The 22,749-nt window shown below is 35.2% G+C and overlaps 1 protein-coding gene across 6 annotated transcripts in view; it reads right to left on the reverse strand.

Moving 5' to 3' along the window:
• METTL25 (methyltransferase like 25) overlaps nucleotides 1-22,749 on the reverse strand; it is a 148,050-nt gene that overhangs the window by 111,516 nt on the left and 13,785 nt on the right. For 5 of the 6 annotated variants that reach the window (XR_004382318.1, XR_004382317.1, XR_004382316.1 and 2 more), the window contains exons 2-5: nucleotides 13,352-13,516; nucleotides 12,290-12,396; nucleotides 3,268-3,864; nucleotides 651-798 (exon numbers count right to left, since the gene is read on the reverse strand). Coding sequence is in view for 2 of the 6 variants with exons in the window: in XM_032854662.1 (XP_032710553.1) it covers nucleotides 651-798; nucleotides 3,268-3,864; nucleotides 12,290-12,396; nucleotides 13,352-13,516 (1,017 nt within the window). In the remaining 4 variants the exon portion in view is untranslated. Of the gene's footprint in view, nucleotides 1-650; nucleotides 799-3,267; nucleotides 3,865-12,289; nucleotides 12,397-13,351; nucleotides 13,517-14,222; nucleotides 14,439-22,749 lie in introns of those variants that run through there. The other variant, XM_032854663.1, reaches the window with a different exon arrangement.

A 22,749-nucleotide genomic window follows, 5' to 3' on the forward strand; every position in this document is an offset into this window, starting at 1 on the left:
TCACAAGTAGGCAGAGAGACAGCCAGAGGGGGAGGAGGAAGCAGGCTCCCCACTGAGCAGAGAGCCCAATGCAGGGCTCAATCCCAGGACCCTAAGATCATGACCTGAGCCAAAGGCAGATGCTTAACCCACTGAGCCACCCAGGTGCCCTAATCATGCAGATTTTTAAAATCGGAGTATGCTGACTCTTCAAAATACAGTAAGGAACTTTTCTTTTTTTTTTTTTTTTTTTTAGAGATATCAATATAGTGTACAAAACAGAGGCTTTAGAAATGAAAGCAAACTCTGCAACTATATATTCATCTCAAAATAACTTAGCTTTACTATTTAAGTAAATGTATATCATACAAGTATTTTTAAACAGAAGTTGTCTGAAACGTACCACATAAAATCTTTAAATATTTGCAGTTTTTAGCATTCATTAATGCTAATGTTTCTGTTTCTTTACGAACAAAGAAAATACAATAAAACATAATGTGATAGCATATCAAATTTCATTTGATGTAACATTTAAATCACAAGAATATTAGATCCGGTATTCTCTCAAATGTTAATTCAAAATGTTACTGTCAACAATAAAAAAGAGGAGAGATAGAAAATAGCTGTTATGCTCAAATAAATATAATTAAGAGATATGGAAAACTCTGTACCTTTATGTGGGTTTTCAAACTCTTCAGATAAGAGGTGGTAGCAACAGCCCACACTGCAAACTCCCTTGATTTCAGATTTGGCAGTAAATATTCGCAGAGTGTTTGGAGCAAGATCACCACAAGTATGCAGACCTACCATCAAACAATCCTTTAAAAATGAGAAGAAAAAATACATTTTGGCAATTAAAAGGAAGGCTATAAAAACATTCCAGGTGAAGTTTTTAAATGTTCATTAGAATATACGGAGCTTTAAAAAATGATCAAATTCTACCTAGAAAGTAGTATATGTTTATTTTAAATGAATAATTATTTCCTTTATAGGCAAAATGACTGTGATTTTTTATCACAACTAACATACTTTTGAGTTGATTTTCTAATGTTTTTGGTTACTTAACCATTTGAATTTTCTCTGATATCTTTTACAACTAATACTTGCTTAACAACTAGCCAAATTAAAGACTGGACAATCAAACAAAGCATGTCTTACGAGGACAAGCTTGTGATCTGAGACACATTTATAGCTTCAAGTCAATATTTTTATTTACTTCTTTAAAAACTGCCTGCGGGGCGCCTGGGTGGCTCAGTGGGTTAAGCCGCTGCCTTCGGCTCGGGTCATGATCCCAGAGTCCTGGGATCGAGCCCCGCATCGGGCTCTCTGCTCGGCGGGGAGCCTGCTTCCTCCTCTCTCTCTGCCTGCCTCTCTGTCTGCTTGTGATCTCTCTCTGTCAAATAAATAAATAAAATCTTTAAAAAATAAAATAAAATAAAATAAAAACTGCCTGCCAAAACTTAAAAAATGCTGTCATAAAGAATAAATGCTGCTGGGGCGCCTGGGTGGTTCAGTGGGTTAAAGCCTCTGCCTTCGGCTCAGGTCATGATCCCAGGGTCTAGGAATCGAGCCCTTCATCGGGCTCTCTGCTCAGCAGGGAGCCTGCTTCTCCCTCTCTCCGTACAGAATGTACAGAATGGGCACACACGTACACTTACAGATCTTAATCAATATACCAAGTTTGTTTTAACTCTTCCGTCTTGCTCATCTATAAAATGAGGATAATAATAGTACCTATCTCAATGGGTTGTTGTAAAACTTAAGTAAGCTAATACTCATAAATTAGTACAATCTCTAGCACACAATAAAATTCAGTAAGTGTTTTCTATTCTTATCATCATGTTATTATAAATTCAAAATAATAGACATGTTAAGTTGTGAATAAAGTATATTTTTATAACTATCTTCAGAACAATTACTTTAGTTATTCTATTAAAAATGTTTTTTTAGCCCATGTATTCAGACCTTAAGCAAGGCTTAAGTCTAAATTTTCTAAACAAAAAAATTGTACCTATAAGTAGCTTTAACCTGACAGAACATTCAGTTGCTTCAACCGCCACAGCCTTCAAAGTTTTTGGAGTGCTGTGCAACTCTTCTGTTTTCCAGACAACTAGATAGTTGGGTAGGTTTTACTTAGACGTTGCAACATTGTAAGTAGAAAGGAATTTAGAGAGGAAGTGTCTATTGCTAATTAGGGGTAGAACAACAGAGGTATAAATTTCTCTTTAAATTTAGCTAAGCTAGAGGCACTTGGGTGGCTCAGTGGGTTAAAGCCTCTGCTTTCGGCTCAGGTCATGATCCCAGGGTCCTGGGATTGAGCCCCACATTGGGCTCTCTGCTCAGTGGGGAGCCTGCTTCCCTTCCTCTCTCTCTCTGCTTGCCTCTCTGCCCACTTGTAATCTCTATCAAATAAATAAATAAGATCTTAAAAAAAAATTTAGCTAAGCTTTCCTGAAAGATAATACAGAAATATTTAATATCATTCTTCACTATATTCATCATATAATACTAATTATTATCAGGTGTCAGTCAAAAATACGCAATCACTATTTTGTCCTGATAGTAAAATATTTAAGTATTGTATATGGGCGTTATGGGGAGGGGAGGGAAAGTATTGGTTAATTTGGGTTATTAAAGTGCTAATTCACTATAGGACTCAAGAAACATTTTTCCAGGGGCACCTGGGTGGCTCAGAGGGTTAAAGACTCTTGCCTTCGGCTCAGGTCATGATCCTACCAGGGTCCTGGGATTGAGCCCCACACTGGGCTCTCTGCTCACCGGGAGGCCTGCTTCCCTTTCTCTCTATCTGCCTGCCTCTCTGCCTACTTGTGATCTCTGTATGTCAAATAAATAAATAATAAAATCTTTAAAAAAAAAAAAAAAAAGAAAGAAACATTTTTCCAGCTAATCTTATATTAGATTCTTATAATAGTTTGCATATAGCCTCTGATCATATTTCTTGGTTCTTTAGACTAATAAGATTAAGTTAAGGAAACTACTATTAAAAGTTAATTCTAGGGCGCCTGGGTGGCTCAGTGGGTTAAGCCGCTGCCTTCGGCTCAGGTCATGATCTCAGGGTCCTGGGATCGAGTCCCGCATCGGGCTCTCTGCTCAGCAGGGAGCCTGCTTCTCTCTCTCTCTCTCTCTCTCTCTCTCTGCCTGCCTCTCTGTCTACTTGTGATATCTCTCTGTCGAATAAATAAATAAAATCTTTAAAAAAAAAAAAAAAAAGTTAATTCTATGTCTTAGAGCATTTTTACAAATTAAGGAAATCAAAAGTGAAATCACCTCCAGATCTTTAATAATATCGTGTAGTTGTGAATCAGCAGTGATAACAGATGTTAAAGGTGAATATATATTTAATTCACTTGACTTTGATATATGTTTTTTTCTCTCTTTATTTGTTTCAGACATTTTTGTCTTAGGTGTCTGGAATAAAGCAGGTTCTATGGCATTAGTAGGCAAAAGGTCTATAAGAGAATAGGCATTTTCAAAACACAAGTTCTCTTCTTGATGTGAATATACATGTAGGTTTTCCATTTGTGTTCTAATGTTAGAAATCACAGAATTTGAAAAATCTGGCAAAAAATCTGAGGTAGACATCTTTTCTTGATTCACAGGACTGCTGTTACATATTCCTTCAATATCTACTTTATACTTAATTTCATCTTGCACTTTCCTTTCTTTTGTCATTTTTAATGCCAGTCCATTGGCATCTAATTTTGACCGAGTATGGTAGACTTTCCAATGTTTCTTCAATTTCCTGTTTCTCTCCTCAGCTCCATGAGTATTGGTATTTGATGAATCAATTCCATAAACTTTTAAGCCATACTTCAAGGACAAAAAAGAGCTTAGGTAGCCTTTTCCAGAACCCAGGTCAATTACCTAAAGTAAGAAAAACAGAATGAAGTAAGTATTTTAGTCAGATGAGAACAGAAAACATTCTCAGTATCTTTTTTAAAAGCAAGTAAAGAAATGGTAGTATAATTTATACAACCTGTTATGTTTTTAAATTTTTTGATCCTATGGAAAACCAACCATTTTCATCATTTTTATTAGACATTTTAAAAGAGACTCTAGACAGTATAAAAAGTCAAGGAAAAGATGTAGAAGATATAAATATGGGAAAAAAAACTGTCTTTCTTCATAGATGACATGATTTGCATCTGCAGAAAATCTAAAGAAATATGCAAAATTAATAGAACTAGCAAGTGAATTTAGCAATGTGTCAGGATACAGGATTGTTAGAAATTAATAATGAACCATCAGAACATATACAATACAGTAGCAAAGAACAATGAGAAAATAAAATTTAAAACCAAGTGAATTAAAATAGCAAGAAAATAGAATATCTAAGAATAAATTTAATGAAGGTTCTTCAAGGTCTATTCACCGAAAACTATAAAAGCAGACAAAAAATTGAAAGATCTAAATAAAGATACACCATGCTCACGAAATGGCAGACTCAAAATGAAGATGCCCGAAATGACTTACAGATTTAAAACAATCCTAATCAAAATCCCAGCAGGGTTTCTTTAAAAAATTGACAAGTAGATATTATAGTTTATATGAAAAGGCAGCATACCCAGAATAACCAAAACAATTTTGAAAAAGAATAAGGTTAGAAGATTCATCCTGATTTAGGAATTAATATAAAACTGCACTAACAAAAACAGCATAGTGCTCATATAAAAACAGATAAGTAAATCAACAGAAAAGAACAGCATATGGAAATAGACCCAAACTTATATAATTAACTGATTTTTGACAAAATGGCTAAAGTAATCCAATAGAGAAGATAATCTTTTTACCAAATGATGCTAGTATAATGGATGTCTGTCCAGGAAAAAAGTGAACTTTGCCTGTCACACAGCAAAAACAAAACTTAGTTAAAAGTGTATCACATATCTTAATATCATAGTAAAAATCATTAAATTCTGGAAGAAAGCATGAGAACATCTTTGTGACACTGAACGGGCAAAGATTTCTTATGTAGGACACAAAAAGTATTTGCTACAAAAGAACTAATTGAAAAAATGGACTTATTTAAAATTAAAAATTTTGCTATTAAAAATAGTTAAAAAAAAGAAATATCAGGCCACATCGGTGGCTCAGTTGTTAAGTGTCTGCCTTGGACTCAAGTCATGATCTCAGAGTCCTGGGATCGAGTCCCAAGTCCAGCTCCTTGCTCATCAGGGAGCCTGCTTCTCCCTCTCTCTCTGCCTGCCGCTCCCCCTGCTTGTGCTCTCTCTCAATGTCAAATAAATCTTAAAAAAAAAAAAAATTTGTAAAACATATATCTAACCAATGGTTTGTATGCAGAACATATAAAAAATTTTTACAATTCAAAAATAAGATAAGTGGTGCGCCTGGGTGGCTCAGTGGGTTAAAGCCTCTGCCTTCGGCTCAGGTCATGATCCCAGTGTCCGAGGATCAGCTGGCATCAGGCTCTCTGCTCGGCGGGTAGCCTGCTTCATCCTCTCTCTCTGTTTCTCTGCCTACTTGTGATCTCTATCTGATAAATAAATAAAATCTTAAGAAAAAAAAGATAAGTAAACTTAAAAACTGGCAAAATATTTGAAAGTACCTTCACAAAAGAAGATAGACAAATGGCCAATACGAAAAGGAGCCCGAAATCACTAGTCATCAGGGAAATGCAAATTAAAATCATAATGAGATGTACACAAATGTAAAGTGGTACAGGCACTTTGAAAAACACTGGGTAGTTATCATAAAGTTAAAACATACAGCTATTATATGACCTACAAATCCCATTTCAGGCTCTTTGCCAAAGATAAATGAAAACATGTCCACACAACATCTTGTATGTGAATATTCACAGCAGCTAAAAAAAAAAGAATGGTAACATCGCAAATGTCCATTAACTTGTAAATGGCAAAACAAATTATAGTATATCTATACCATGGCATAAAGAAAAACAAAGAGTAAATACAACATTGGTGATTCTCAAAAGTTATATGCTGGAGGAAAAAAATCAAACACAAAAGTCCTCATCCTGGGGCGCATGGGTGGCTCAGTTGTTAAGCGTCTACCTTGGGCTCGAGTCATGATCCCAGTTTCCTGGGACTGAACCCCATACTGGGCTCTCTGCTTGGTGGGAAGCCTGCTTCTCCCTCTCCCACTTCCCCTGCTTGTGTTCCTGCTCTCGCTCTCTCTCTCTCTGTCAAATAAATAAAATCTTAAAAGAAAAAAAAGTCTTCATCCTATTTGATTCCATCTATATGATATTCTAGGAAATTAATAACTACAAGTTGGTCAGGGGTGCCTGGCTGGTTCAGTCGATAGTGCATATGACTCTTGATCTCAGGGTTGTGAGTTTGAGTTTGAGTTGTGAGTTTGTGAGTTGTGAGTTTGAGCCCCATGTTGTGGATAGAGTTTATGTCAAAACAAAACAAAACACAACTACAAGCAGGTCAGCAGTTGCCTGAGAGTGGAAAAAGAAATAACTTGCAGAAGGGCATAAAGAAACTTTTTATGGTGGCAAATATTTTTATTATGGTGGTGACTACACAATTGCACATACCAAATTCACCAAAATGTACATCTAGAACTGGCAAATATGTAAATTATACCTCAATAAAACTAAAAATAAAAGAAATATTACAAGATTACAAGAAATCAAGATTGTTATTGTACTGGAATATCGTTTCATAAGAAATAAATGAACAATTATAGGAATACCATCATAAAAATCAGCATCTAATCTTAGGTCTATCCTAAAATCAGTTAAACACTGATGTAAGTATGAGCCACTCAAGGAAACATATATTTGAAGTAATGCCATTAATTAAATCTTCAAAAATTTCAGAGTCTTACAATTTAAGCAGTTTGTAGGTAAGACTCCATTACATAATTCCCATAAATAAGTTTACAAAGAATTCCCTCTGCCCTTTTTAATGTTTATTTCTGGGGTAGGTTTATGGGAAATACAGAAGCATTATATATCTTGATTTTAAGGAATTACAATCTAACTGAAGATAACAAACCCATATTCAGGAATACAAGGGCCATACAGTAGAAACTATTAGTCAGTTCTCCCTTATCTGAATCTCCAAAGAAAGCAAAGCTCTCTATTCCTTTCCTTCTATGAAACACACTTACTGATACTGATGACAACCTTCAAGTCAGCAACCAGTGGGTTGTTTATAAGCATCAGCACATTTGTTCCTACCAGTGTGAATGTTTTCTTACCAAGAGGTAACTGATTTTGTTCCTATATCTGTTTATGGCAATTCCACTTGTGAATCAAGAATATGCTGGCTGCAAGTAACAGAACATCAAGTTTTGAACAATGAAGAAAATTCACTTCACTTAAGAAATCTGGTGGTACGGTGGCTGAACCATTCAGAGGCTCAACCACATACAGCCTTTGGGACATCTTATTTGTATCTTCTTCAGTTGTAAGATGGCTGTGGAAACTCTAAGAATCATGTCTTCACAATATTGTATATCTAAAAACCTTTTCAGTAATGGGTGAATTTTCCTAGGAAATCTGTCAGCTGACTTACACTCCTATTTTATTGATCCAAGTTGACTTTTATCCCCCTCCAGACTGGTCTTTTAGGAGCATATGTCATGTGAGCAATACAATGAAAAACTCTCTGCAATTTGGTACCATAAACTGTACAACTTTTTGCCTTCAAACGATCTGGTCTGAATAGCAAAATCTCCACCATCCTGATCTCTTGTCCTTTACTCAGAGTAGGCTTGTCCTTTCTGATCACCTTACGGGATTGAAAAGAAAGGATTTTCCAGTCCAATGCCTGGTGGGAGGTATCTTCCTAGTCTCCTAATTCTGTTTAGGAGACTTTACCACAGAAAAATTGTTACACATAGAGATGACATTTCTTAACACTATTAGTATGGTAATACACTTCATATAGAAGAGTTATATATTTTTTCGAGTCTGCCTTTTTTTAATAAAAATTGTATTTAAGGCATACAACATGATGTTTTGATATACATAATGAAATGATTACTAGAACCAAGCTAATTAACATAGCCATCCCTTTACACAGTTACATCTTTTTTTTTTTTAAATAAGGAGATTCACAGTATCTTTTTTTATATTAGTTTTAGAGGTAGAATTTAGTGATTCATCAGCTGCATATAACACACAGTGCTCATGACATCAAGTGCCCTCCTTACTGCCCATCACCCAATTCCCACCCCCCCACCTTCAGCAACCCTCGGTTTGTTTCCTAGAGTTCAGCATCTAGAAGAGTTATATTTTGTTGTCTGACCTAGAGATCTAATTACCATTCTAGGTTAATGACTTCCAAATTTATAATTCTAATATGAAATTCTCCCATGAATTTCATATTCATATAACCAAAGTCTACTAAACATTTCCACCTGAATACCTAATAGAAGTCTCAAATTTAGTATTTTCAAAATTAAGTTCTTGATATTACCTGTAAAACCTGCTCTTCCCATAATATTCTCCATCATAGCTGATGATATCTCCATACTACTTCCAGATGAAATTATGACGCCTTTCTTTCTCTCATACCTTCCACGTGAACTTTGAGCAAATCAATAATCTTAGCAACTGCCCCTAAGCCTGCCTTACTGCAACGACCTCCTCAGTAGTCTCCCTGCTCCTTTCCCTTAAGTCTATACTCAAGAGAACAAAACAAAGTCTGATCAAAACAGTCCTCTTAGCAAAATCTCTCATCAACTCTTTCATCTTATCTCTTCCTTACTAACCTCCTTTGTTATTAGGATTTATGCCTTAACTCTTAAATTCTTGACGTGCTCAAGCAGGAACCAATTTCTGGAGAGAACCAGCCTGAATGTCTAAAAAGACTATGGTTAAGAAGGGCAAAGACAGTGAAAATATCTGCTTTGTAACAGCCCTCAACACAGCAACCAGAGTGATCCAGGGTGTCCAACGGTTTCTCACCTCATCAGGATAAAAGCCAGAAATATCACAATGGCCTCTGAGACTACAATTTTATGAACTGCCTTCCACCACTCCAACCCCAGCTCTTACTACTTTGCCCTTAATCTCTCTACTGGAGCTCACCTGGCTTTCAGGCTCTTTTAAGAACACACCAGACATATTCTTACTCTAGGGCCACTGAGCGTGTTATCCCTTCTATCTGAAAAGTTTTCTGTCCAGATATTCTAATGGGTAATTCTTACCTCCTGAAGGAAGCCTTAATTCAAATGAGTTTAAAATGAGTTCTTATTTGTTCCTTCCTAATCAAAAACTTTAATCTCCCATCTCTGAATTAGCTACTTCCTTTTGCTTTTTACTTTATCTCTTTAAACTACATCAACACATACAAAAATATACACTTTTTAAAAAAAGATTTTATTTATTTATTTGACAGAGAGAAAGATCACAAGTAGGCAGAGAGGCAGGCAGAGAGAGAGGGGGGAAGCAGGCTCCCTGCTGAGCAGAGACTCGATCCAAGGCCCCTGAGATCATGACCTGAGTCAAAGGCAGAGGCTTAACCCACTGAGCCACCCAGGCACGCCCCCAAAAATATACTTACAATCAATTTATTATCTATTTCTCCCCACTAGAATGTAAATGCCATGGGGCAAAGATATCATTTGTTTTGTTCACTACTCCATCCTCAGTATCTATAACGTTGCCTGACACACAGTAGGACCTAATGAAATATCTATTAAAGTATGCATGTATGCAGGTATGAATGAATAAACACATTTTAGAAATAAAAATTAAGAAGCCTTGGTAATGTGAGTGAGAGAGGCAAAAGTTTTTGGCAAACAGGGAGCAATGTGGCTGAGGCAAAAATGAATTCTGTTTTGTTTTCTTCTCTGGTGTCTATGGTCACTAGTAAAGTTAGGTATTTCAGAATCTGGATTTCCATCTATCCCCTGAAATCTGTATTTATTAAACCTGCATTTTAAAAGTAAAAGCTGTACATATACAATAGATCTTACACTTTACTATTGTGAGAATTAAATATTGCTATAAAGTGATTTCAAGAGAAAGACTTTATAAGTCTGTAACTTAGGTTATTTCATTCTCTAAGAACTGGACTTAGTGCTATAATAGAGTCCCCTGAAAGCAGGTCTAACATGATACATTAAAGTATTTCAAAATTTTTTTCTCTATACTTTAGAAATACAATAATCTGCTGTATGAATTTAAAGTTATTTATTATATACTAGTTCATATAAATAAAGAATAAATGTAGTTTAAATGTGAAGTTATGAAGCACAACAATAAATAGCACTTATCTTAGTTTGGGTTATCATAAAGCAGATTATTTTTTTCTTTCTTTCTTTTAAAAAAAAGATTATTTATTTGAGAGAGAGAGAGAGAGAGAGATCACAAGTAGGCAGAGAGAGAGGGGAAGCAGGCTCTCTGCTCAGCAGCGAGCCCAATGAGGGACTCCATCCCAGGACCCTGAGATCATGGCCCGAGCGGAAGGCAGAGGCACAACCCACTGAGCCACTCAGGTGCCCCCACAGAACAGATTCTACCACAAAGATTTAAGTATAAGCCAATTATTTGGGAGGGAAGTAGAGCTGAAAAGGAGAAAGGAAGGCAGCCCAATAAAAGCTGTGCTATTGGGGCACCTGGGTGGCTCCGTGGGTTAAAACCTCTGCCTTCGGCTCAGGTCATAGTCCCAGGGTCCTGGGATGGAACCCCCATCGGGCTCTCTGCTTAGCAGGGACCCTGCTTTCCCCCCTCTCTGCCTGCCTCTCTGCCTACTTGTGATCTCTGTCTGTCAAATAAATAAATAAATAAATAAATAAATAAATAAAGCTGTGCCATTAAGAAAAATACCACTGTAGAAGCTAGCATACAACACATACCTCAGAATCATCCTACCTGAAATGTCAAGGAGTTGATGTATTTGTATACCAACTTTCATCAATCATTAATTCAAGGCTGTTCAAAGGGAAGAGTTAATATCCAGAACCTATAGACAAGTAATGCTTTGCTTTGGCAGCCAGAAAAAACCCACAGGGGAAAATGCAAATACTGTCAGGTAGAAGGCAGGCTGTCATACCATGAAATGTCAGAGAATATTTGGGTTAGCATCCAATAGTATCTGCTATAACAATGAACTCACCAGCCATCCTACGAATGAAAATATGAGTATTTCCACTGCACATACCTATGTTTTCCTTCCATATCTCATCTCACTGCTTTCTCAGCCAGAAGTAACAACTATTCCCAAATTATGATTCCTTTGCTTCTTTATGAGCTGTTTTGCATGCATTTTTTTTTTGCATTAAGAATAAACCATTATTTTGCTTAAAGGCTTTAAAAAATGGTACCATAAAATATGTAGTCCTCTATAAACTGTTTAGTTTTTTACTCAATTTTATGTTTCTAATATCCATCCGTGTAATCTCCCTAGTTCATTACTATAAACTATAAACTAGTGCCTACTATAGGCACTGTTTATTACTGTTTAATTGCCCCTTTTACTCCAGGTGAGTATCACTACCATGGTGAGCCTGTTACTGATCCAGATAGGTACCGCTAGGTATGATACGCTAAAGAAAAGGTTGAAAATTCTGCCTTAGCTCTTGCCTCTAGCCATTAACCTAGAGATCTATGCTGCCACAAGTGGTTTTGCATGCCTAGCCCAAGCTGTGATAGTTTTCTAATCATCCTCAAACTCTCCACAAGTCTGGTAGAATCCACAGAAAATATTCTAATGCCTAACAGAAATTGAAGGAGGGAAGATTCTCCACTACCGCCACAGATGTTCTTGTAGAGATAAGAAAAATAATTTATTATTTTTACAAGCCAGGGATAAGAAAAGTAACTCACTATTTTTATAGGTCAATATAGGCAATCTTTGATTTTATTTTAATATCTGTTTTTAGACATTACTGTTTCACAGAAGTTACTTTTCACAACAGGAATGCACTGTGATTCTGACACCGTGAAAGAATTCTAATCCTAAAACATAGTTTCTTTGAGTTACTATGAGGCAGGTACCCCAGACCATAGCTGGTAACCCAGGTTCTGAGAACACCCAGTGACAAACCATTTTGCAGAATGTCATTAACATAATGTTGCTTCAAGACAGAAACTTAGTGAATATAATTTAAAAGAGTAAAACTGGTGGCAAAACGTGAATAGTCATACCTTATTTTTAGTATAAATTTTTTATACTCACACTGTACTGGGAAATGAGAGCACATATTTGAAGTGTCTGACATAACTAACATTAGCTATTATTTAATAACATTTAAAGGCTAGACAATGATCATAGATAAGAATGTAAATGATACTCAAAAAAAGGCACTAATTTTAACACCTGAAAATACAAAGAAATTCTCTTACCTGCTTTATCCCATAGTAATCAGCAATACTGCTGATCAGCTCTGACATAGCCTGAACTTCATGAGATTTTTTCAAATTCATAAATTCATCTGGTTTTACATTTTCACCTGAACAAAAGTAAAACAAAATTAAAATACTGCTATTAAAGAAACAAAATGTAATAAAAAATCATCAGTTAATGTTCATGTTTTCTGTAATTACATATGAAAATAATATAGAGATTCCACTGTGTCTACATAGTAGTCTCCATTTATCTGCTATGAATCAAAATTTGAATTAAGAACATAAATAAGAAGACCCATAGAACATTATGTAAACATTAAACATTATGTTAAGAAAAAAATGTTCCTTGAGGGGTGCCTGGGTGGCTCACTTGGTTAAGTGTCTGCCTTTGGCTTAGATCATGATCCTGGGGTCCTGGGATTGAGCCCTACATCCGGCTCCCTGCTCAGCAGGAAGCCTGCTTCTCCTTCTCCCTGCTCTCCCACTTGTGCTCTCTCTTACTATCTCTCTCTCTCAAATAAGTAAAATCTTTTTTTTTTTTTTGTTTTTTTAAAGATTTTATTTATTTATTTGACAGAGAGAGATCACAAGTAGACAGAGAGGCAGGCAGGCAGAGAGAGAGAAGCAGGCTCCCTGCTGAGCAGAGAGCCCGATGTGGGACTCGATCCCAGGACCCTGAGATCATGACCTGAGCCGAAGGCAGCGGCTTAACCCACTGAGCCACCCAGGCGCCCTCAAATAAGTAAAATCTTAAAAAAGCAAAATAAAAAATAAAAATGTACCTTGACACACAAAATACCCCCAATTAATTACAAAGGAAAAGACTGATAACGACTAAAATGTAGGGAAAAAAATGTGGAGATCTGTAACTAAGTAGTTCTATACAACACGATGCATAAGAAAACCTACTTATCTAAGTATAAGCCAATCTAGCAGTGCTCATGATAGTAAAGCACTGACAGAACAATAAACTAAGAACATGTTGGAAAGAATACATGAATATATTGAACACCATATTGCTTCTAATAACTAAAAAAAAATACATACATACACACTTACCAGTTCTCTGTTTTTTATTTCCTTGAAGGGCTGTACGTAACTGTTCAAAAGGAGTACATATTCCCAAGTTTTGTAAAGAATAATATCTCACAGCCAGAGCAAAGGCTTCCACACTCACCAGCTTCTGGGAAGTTTCACAAAATATTTTGGGAAAATTAGTAATACCTAAAAAGATCAGGATAAAAAGATAAAGGTTAGCAATAACTAGTTAATGCTAATTTGTGTGAGAGTTAAAGAAAAATAAATGAAAAACACTGGATCTTTAGAACAAACTACAATATTTTCATTTTGTTTGAATTTTGACAATATCTCAAATGGTTCCACTGTATTTGTTAATTCAGCTATTAGTTATTTATAGCACTCAGTTTTCTCTTAATAGTGTATACAATTATATAACTAAACTCCAAATTAAAATTTGGCCTTTTTTTCCTCCCCCTGCCCCCCAAAAAAGCAGCAGCAAAATAAAAGTTTAAAATCCTGCTACACTGTAATGTGGTCATTAAATTTATGGATGGTCCTAGCTGACCTACAACTGTGAATTTAAAGGCAATCAGCCTGCACTACACTGTTATTCCCTGTGCACACTGTGTGTGGAACAATGGCAATGTCCCCAGTGGTAGAGATGTTACTGTAAAAGAGCCCCTGTGTCATTCGGACCATGGAGAAATTTTGCACGTGTGTGTGTTCAATGCACTGTCAATACGAGTTTTAAAACTCGTCATGTTAAAATTAGGTGAAAACAGTTAATTTTTTTCCCTAGTCAGTTTTAAGCCATATATTCTGTAAGTTTACTATAGGACCTACTGATGATTCTCACATGCTCACTCCTCAAGAAGAGTATGGTCAACTGTCATACTGCAAATATTGGTACCTCTCTGCATGAGCATCCTGTGTCCTGTTGAATTCTGGTGTGGACACATCTCACTGAAGTGAACTATGCCATTTTCAAACAGAAGTTTAAGAGAACTGGAGGATTTGCTATGCCTTCTTTTCCCAGAACTGTTAATCACTGAAGCATGTGTCAAGATGGAAGCTGAGTCCTTGAGTGGCTATGACATGGACATCACTGATGCCAAACTACCATGGGCTGCAATACAAAGGAAAAATAAACTTCGTTCTTTTTAGTCACTGAGCTTTTAGGTTTATTACTGCAGCATAATCTCATCTATTCTAATGGACTAGATGGAAACACATCTACACTGATAGAGTTGCTTTTTATTTGCTCAATTTCTATGGCCATTTTTATATATTTATTTAGGAAACTTACAAAAAGGGCATTCCAATGTGTCCGTAGTGGTTCAAATAAATTCTTTGGATGGATCAGTCTAATTAAGTTCATTCACTGAAGAGTCCTTTCAATAATTAAAAAGCCCCAAACATCCAGTGTTTAAATAAAGTATTTAAAATGCTCACCTTATGAAATGAAAGAATGGTACAATCCAGGAAACAACTTTGATTCTACCAGAGAAACCAAACTATACACTATGAAGTTTATTCTAGCATAGCCGACGTTCCAGTTACTTATACAATTATAAAAATTCAAACACAAAGAATAATGATTCTAGCAAAAATAAAAAGAAGAAAATTCATGAAGGCTTATAGAACTCTAAATAAAACCAACATGTTTAAGATAGTATCCTTTTAAAGCTACTATCTACTAAGTTGTTGGTGATGTTTACCATGTTAATCAAGAATTGGTAGAGACCTGTAACTTCCATTTCTGAATCAACTAAATAGAAATTTAAGCTACAAAATTACTATAGTGAATTTATTTAAGATATATTTTGTGTATTATAAAGTTCTTTGGATATTTTACAAACTGAATTTACTAGCACAGCCAAAAGTAATAAAATTCACATCAAAATATTTAGGCATGATACAGGGGGGAAAACTCAGTCAACTATTAAGTGAGACTCTCAGGTTTAAGGGCAGTCTCAACATCCCCAAGTTCCAGGGCAGCAATTTCTCAGAGTGTGATAGAATAAGAGTATTAAATCTCAAAGTGCAGAGGGAATATTATAGTAGTCAGTTATTGGACAATGTTGCCAACAGAAAGAAATGTGATGTTTCTGTTGGAAAAGTAATGGTTCAAATCAACTTAACTATCCTACTGAAAATACTTGAAAAAATCCAAATCCAACCTGATCTAAATGTTGTTTATTTGCTTTTAATTTTACGCCTCACAGAAATTTCAGAAATCTGGATATCTAAATTACAAAGCTATTATCTTTTTAACAATGCTTGCTTAAAAAAAAAAAAAAAGGAAGAAAGAAAGGATAGTGTTCTGATTCAATCCATTAGTTTATGTCATTTAGGGCTACACCAGTTTATTTAGATAGTCTAGAACCTGTGAAAAATTTTCTGAATTACCGAAATATAGCCTCTAAACTTTCTTTGTTTTCAAGTGATCTAGCCTGTAATTTCCACTAGCAATTTTTAAAGATTCAGAAAGAGAGAGAAAAGCAGGTCATGTTCTTATCTTTACTTCTACCTCTGAAATAGTCTGTAAGGAAAGTTATGCGGCAATGGTATCAGTGCATATAGTCTCCTCATAGTGCTTCTCTAAGTACTTGTAGAAGGAGTTTGGGTTTGGCAACTGGCAAAACAGAAACCACAGTGTTACTCAACCAATATTTACCTAATTATTAGTTAGCTGGATTTTTTTTTTTTTTAATTCAGGGAAAGCTTTGTTTTTAAATTTGTTGCCACTGCACCAGCATATTAAGTGGCTTGATTATTTTGTAAATATCTCCCCCTACTGGAAGTACCTGTTCTGCTTGATTGCATGCTTTGTCTTTATTTACTCTTATTTTTTGTGCACCCTGGATCACTATTCCACAGAGGTTTCTTGTAGCAGGTTAATTGGGAAAGAGAGCAAGGGGGGTAAAGGGGCAGGGGAGAAGCTATTTTCTGTAAATATGAGATCAGGATATCTCTAGGTTTCTGTTTTTTTGTTTTCGTTTTGGTTTTTTAACAGCAGAGATCAATGTACAAGGAAAGATAGAAAAGTTACACATACATATATGGATTATGAAAATCTCAAGGTACAGAAATAAATAATGCTTCAAAACTAAAAAATTACAATCAATATATTTATATTTTACATAGTTTACATATTTACATTTTTTAAATTTTCAAAAATAAATGTCTGTTATTTTATTTGAATGTTATCTAGCACCTTAAGGAAGACAGAATACTACTAAGATTCACAATAACTCGTTGAAATTATAACTAATATTTATGTGCATATGCTACATGCCAGGCACCGTGTTCAACAGTTTACATTTAATAGAACAATCTTATGAGGTGATCTCCAGGAAGAAATCAAAACTTAGAAAGGCTACATGTTAGCCACATTTGCACAGACACCAAATGGCAAGGCATGTGAACCAAGGCAGTGTTCAGCCCTTGCTTGTAATTCCCAAATTTGGTTATTAGCATGCCACAGCAATAAGGTCAATGGGCAACAAATGAAAACAGGAAAGACAGCAGTCAAGACCGCTAGGCAAGTGTATGACTGTCAGAATCAGGTCTGGCAAGAATTCCCTCTGGCAGAGAGATCGAAACCATGTACTATCTTAAGATGGTTCATACTTACTTTGTTCATGTTCTTAATTCTTTCACTTTATTTCCCTCAACACCTCCCGCTCTGCCAGCAGTGATTTTAAGGTTTTGAGAAATTTAAAAAGTAATTTTTGCACATAGAACAACTGATGTCTCTGAAAACGACATAAAAAGGCTTTATAATGAGATTTTGTTGTAGTACCTATTTCTAGAAATAAAGTAACGCAACCGCTTCATGCCCAGTTTTAAAGCAACAATACCTTCATATGGCAGGCACTCAGTTAGGGGGTGAATGGATGAGTGAAAGCAATTCTTTAATATACTCACTACTGCAGCATTAGCAGCTATACTAGGAGAAACAAATTCTACGATTCTGAGGTAGTAGTGATCACTGAGGCCAGCTGGGAGGACTTTGATAGCACTGCTGAGCCTGTTAAAATAAAATCTCATCTCAGCCCTCATGTCTACAATTACAGGTGAGACAAGAGCGATTTAGAACATTTAGAACATGATACAAGATAAAATATAATTATGTGCTAAATGCTGAGGTTTAACCATGTTACAGGAGTTAGGACAAAGGTCACTATTACTATCACACAGCCTAGAACTGTCCCATGGCCCAGAATGTCATGAAAAATCAACAGTGCCCTCTTTAATAATAATCTTCAAAAGACATGGAAATGTTTTATATTCATTTCTACATGCATATCCTACAGAGGCCTCTAATTCAAAAGGTTCAAAATTGAAATGCACATTCTCGTGCTCTCCAAAACCTTTCCTTTCCTAGCTTGTTTAATAATGTCCTTACTCACTCAGAGCTGAAGTCTTTATGTTATCTTAAATGCTCCCTGTGCTCTCACTCCATATATCCAGTCACCCATCAATCTTAATGTAAAAATGTCTTTCATTGTGGAACTAACCACCATCCTTCCCTGTGCCCCATTATCACTGCCAGAGTTCATACTCTATTAACTCTCACCAGTGCTACTGCAATAGCGTCACAGGTGATTTTTTTTTTTTTTCTTATTGATAAAACCCCCAGAAGCACAATAAGTGCTCAGAAGTGTTGGCTGAGTTGAACTGAACATGTTTTCTAAAACGGAAATTTACTTATTTTCAATGCAAATGTAACTGACCATTTTAAGGCTATGAGTTTCACGATGATTAACTTAGGCTTCAATCTTTTACACTTGTTCAGTAGACTTCAATCAAAAGTTAAAGTCTTGCTGAACTTGAAAATTATAGGTGTGATGCATTAAACTTTATGAATATCTGAGTATCTCTATAATCCTATCACTTACATAAGGAAGAAAATAATGTATATACTGCTGTTTTTTAAAAAATTAATTTATATCATCCAATTATATGTTAGGAAACTCTGCCTATGCTACTTCAGAATAATTTCAGGTTGTATATGAAATGAAACAATATGTCTGTTCCAATATTGTATGTATAAACCACATGTAACCATAATCATTTCAAAAGCATTTTCACATTTAATTAGTCACTCATAAAACTAAAAATGGGAAAATCTAACTACATATTTTAATTGTAACAGAAAATTTTCATAGTTTAATTTTGAGGAAAATTAAAATATCATACAAAGAAACAGCAATTTAGAAACTGACTTGCTAAAAAGTAACCTGATTAAAAAATTAACAATTCCAAGGTGCTTACTCTGTGCAAGGTAATAACTGAAACTGAATAAAGCTAATTTAAGATTCATTTATGGAACACATTGTCTTAACATTTACAAAGCACATATGCAGTAAATGTTCAATGTGGATTGTAGGGGGCACAGAAATTCCGTTAGAATACTGCTGAGATCCCACAAGAGATGTGCTTACTCGGTCCTCTGTGATTGTTTTTAACTCTCTCCGCGACCATGTTCTCTCAGGTATTTTCATGGTTCACTCTAACTTCCTTTAGGTTTGTGTTCCAATGTCACCATTTCAGTGAAAATTTCTCTGACGATTCTGCTTAAAACTGCAACCCCATTCAAAGACCCTTACCCTCTCTGATCTCTTATTAATTTTTTTCACAGCACTCATCACCATCTGACATGGCAAGTAAGATCCAAGAGGACAAAGATTTTTATTCATTACGGATTCCTCAGAACCTAGAATAATGCCTGGTACTTAGTAAGTAGTGATGACTAAATAAATAAATGAGCAAGAACTAGGTTTGAATTGTGGTTCTCAGACTATCTATCTCTGTATAGCCATGAATAATGTATTTATTTGCTCTAAGTCTTGATTTATCTATAAAATGGGAGGAATACACATATTTTATAATGTTGTTAAAGAATACACACACACATATACATGAATATGTATACACATATTTAATGTAAGTACACACAGATGTGCACACATGTATGCATATACACATATATATACCATCTTAATATAGAGCCTAGAACATAGTAGGCAACCCCCAAACCATGAATCCAAATTCAGTAACTGTATATATTTCAGGATTGGCTGGAATACAAGGTTGAAAACACTCAAATATTTAGGCCCAGAATATCATACAGGTTACTATGGAAGAACCCAAAAGAAAGATCAATACATATACCCAGTTCCTAAATGTGGAACCTGCTGGGAGAAAGGAGGTTTAGGAGTCTGGTATTTGGGTGTAAGACCTCCATCACTAGAATGAAGGCACAACTAGGGACAAGTGAGCTGTAACTTGAAACACAACATAGGAGTCCAAGAGCCAACCCTGGGTTCTACATTCTAGGTAGGGTGACAGCAAGAATTATTCATTGTTGGGAGCGCAGTGGTTAGCACTAGGCACCACTATTGCAGCATCAGCTTTAAAGTAGAGAGAATTCTAGTACTAATGATATTTCTCATGGGATTTAGTGTGAAATTTAATAGACAGGTAACAAGCTGGACTATGCCTTAAAGACCTGAGGTAGACTTTCAGCTTTCACTGTGTTTAATTTTCTGTTATCAAAAGTCTCTATTTTCAGAAAACAACTAAAACCAAGAGACAGATTACTAGAAATCCAACAACTTCAAACTCCATTTAAAATTAGAAGCATTTAAGAGTAAAGTATTTGTAAATACTTTCTGAAGAATAAATTTTAAATTTAATAAATCAAATATGATTCTATTATCAAAATAAAAATTCCAGATTGCAAAACTTAAAAACCTGATGTTATAATTGCAAAAGATACCTTAAAAATCAACTAATAAGTGCTTTGAAATGCATCTGTACTTCTCTTGTTCCTACCACAGACCTCTCATTTCCTATTTTGAATGTCACTTCTAAACACCACTCTTGGCTCTATCACACACAGTGCCACAACAATGCCAGTATCTTACTAACTAACATTACCACTGATCTCTTACAGAGAAGACAATTTTTTTTTTTTCTATGCATGGACTTGGACCTAGATTTCTAAGCTTTCAAAAATGAAGACTTTTCAGTTTATTTATTATTTGAGGCGGGACACAAAGAACTTTTGTCCCATGTAAACTGTAATTGTAAGCTTAATAGGGAATTTTGAGAGAGTAAAATTAAGTCACAACTCTGTCTTAAAATTGTACTTTTTTTCCTTATGCATTTTACTAACTTTAGCTTTCATATACTATTGTTAGCTAAAACTCCATTACTTACATTTCAACATTAATACAAAATATATATGTCTATTCCACTCTTAACTGAATTTAGTTATAATCATTTGCCAAGTAGGAGGATGATGCAAAAGTAATTCGCATTAATTATACACTTTGTCTATATAGTTCCTACCATACTTCCAGCAGATCTTACTCTTTACTTAATTTTTATAATGGTCCAAAGAATTAATAATTCAATCAATTTTATAATTCAAATAATTCAAATCAATTTTATTCTTTAGGAATCATTATTCAAGGTGGCTACAAACAGCTTAAGTAAATAAAATGCCAAACTAAACTTTAAAATTGCCATTTTGGTTTCAATAATTAAGAGGGAAGAATTGAGATTCAGTAACTGTCATGGGTGTTGCTTAGAGATACTGGTCTTCTAATCTACATCTGCATCTGAAATGGAGCTTTCCCTAAGAAGAGGAGAGATTGTTTTCAGCACTTAAAATTATCTATAGCAGCCGAATTATGGAAACAGCCTAAGTGCCCACTGACCAACAAAGACACAAAGAAGATGTGATGGATACATGCAATGGACTATTATTCAGCCATCAAAAAGAATGACATCTCGCCATTTGCTGCAACAAGGATAGAGCTAGAGAGTATCCTGCTAGGTGAAATAAGTCAGAGAAAGACAAATACCATGATTTCATTTGCATCTGGAATTTAAGAAATTAAAAAAATGAGCGAAGGGGAAAAAGAGAGAAAGAGAGGCAAACCAAGAAACAGACTATAGAGAACAAACTGATGGTTACCAGAGGGCAGGTGGGGGGGATGGAGGAAACAGGTGATGGGGATTAAGGAGGGCACTTGTGATGAGCACAGGGTGATGCATGGAAGTGCTGAATCACTATATTGTACACCTGAAATAATATTACACTGTACATTAACTAACTGTAATTTAAAAAAAAACTGAAATAAAGGGAAAAAATAAACTTTAAAAAAGGAATAAAGACAAACTATACAAAAATGATTAGTTAAATGAAAGTTTGCAAATATATAAATTGCTCATAATATAAAGAACAAAAAGTTATGAGAAAAAAATGAAGAATGAGCACAGTGTTGGTCTAAATCAAGAAGAATTAGAATAGCTTTGTAATACTAATAACACTTTCAACCAGTGTTTCTTACCTTGAGGTCTAAGAGTTAAAGAAGCCTATGAATCACCTAGAGCTGTATGTAGTTTTGTGTCTATTTATGAACATAGATACTGGTTTTTTTTTTTTTTTTTTGAGGAAGGGGCTCTATAGCATTCATTTAATACAGCCTTTTAATGGGATTTGTGACCTGAAAGATTAAGAATCACTGTATTTTACTGTTTTTTTCATCTTATATGTTGCCAAATGTTAATATTATAACATGCAATTCAACCAAATATTTTTCCTCTGGCTTCCAGAGATCATTTTAAATATTCAAAAAATGAAAACTAAATAGGGACTACCAAAACAACCTACGATTATTCTTTCTTTCCTACTGGTAAAGAGCTATACATTCTTTTTTTTTTTTTTTTAAGAATTTTATTTATTTGAGAGAGAGAGAGAGAGAGAAAATGCGTGAGTGTGCATGCTCAAGTAGGGGGAGGGGCAAAGAGAGAGGGAGAAGCTCGATCCCAGGACCCTGGGATCATGACAGGAGCCAGACGTCCAACTGACTGAGCCACCCAGGAGCCCTGAGAGCTATTAATTCTTAACACAAATTTTGTATTTTTGAAGTTACTCTAACTTTGAAAAGATAACCCTCTCTCCTCCAGTATTTTTATTATTAAGCAGAACCTCAGTGTTGATGGTAGAAGTTTCTAGGCTAGCTTTTTTAGATAATGCCCATCTAAGCAAACCAATAAATAATTTAAGGTACCAAAACATATCAGTCTGTTCCATTTGACAAAATATATGTTGAAAATAAATGGTTTTAAATAAATTTGCACGATCTAAATTTAAATCTCTAATGAAAAAGGCAAAATTGTTGCTTGTTTGCACAATCCCAGAGATATCTCAAGTGATACATACAAGCACCCAATCCAGGAGAAGAATGAACCACATATGAATCACATATCTTATTTTTTGACAAAAAAATAAATAAGTTAACTTAAGCCAAATGCACATTCTAAGTAAATAGGGTGGAGTGGGGATGTCAAGGAAGACTGAAAAGAACTAACAGAGGTAGAAGTAATTTGGGGCACCTGAAGGGCTCAGCTGGTTA

This window comes from Lontra canadensis, unplaced genomic scaffold (genome assembly GCF_010015895.1).
Source record: "Lontra canadensis isolate GAN:19392208 unplaced genomic scaffold, GSC_riverotter_1.0 scaffold9, whole genome shotgun sequence".
Taxonomy (NCBI): domain Eukaryota; kingdom Metazoa; phylum Chordata; class Mammalia; order Carnivora; family Mustelidae; genus Lontra; species Lontra canadensis.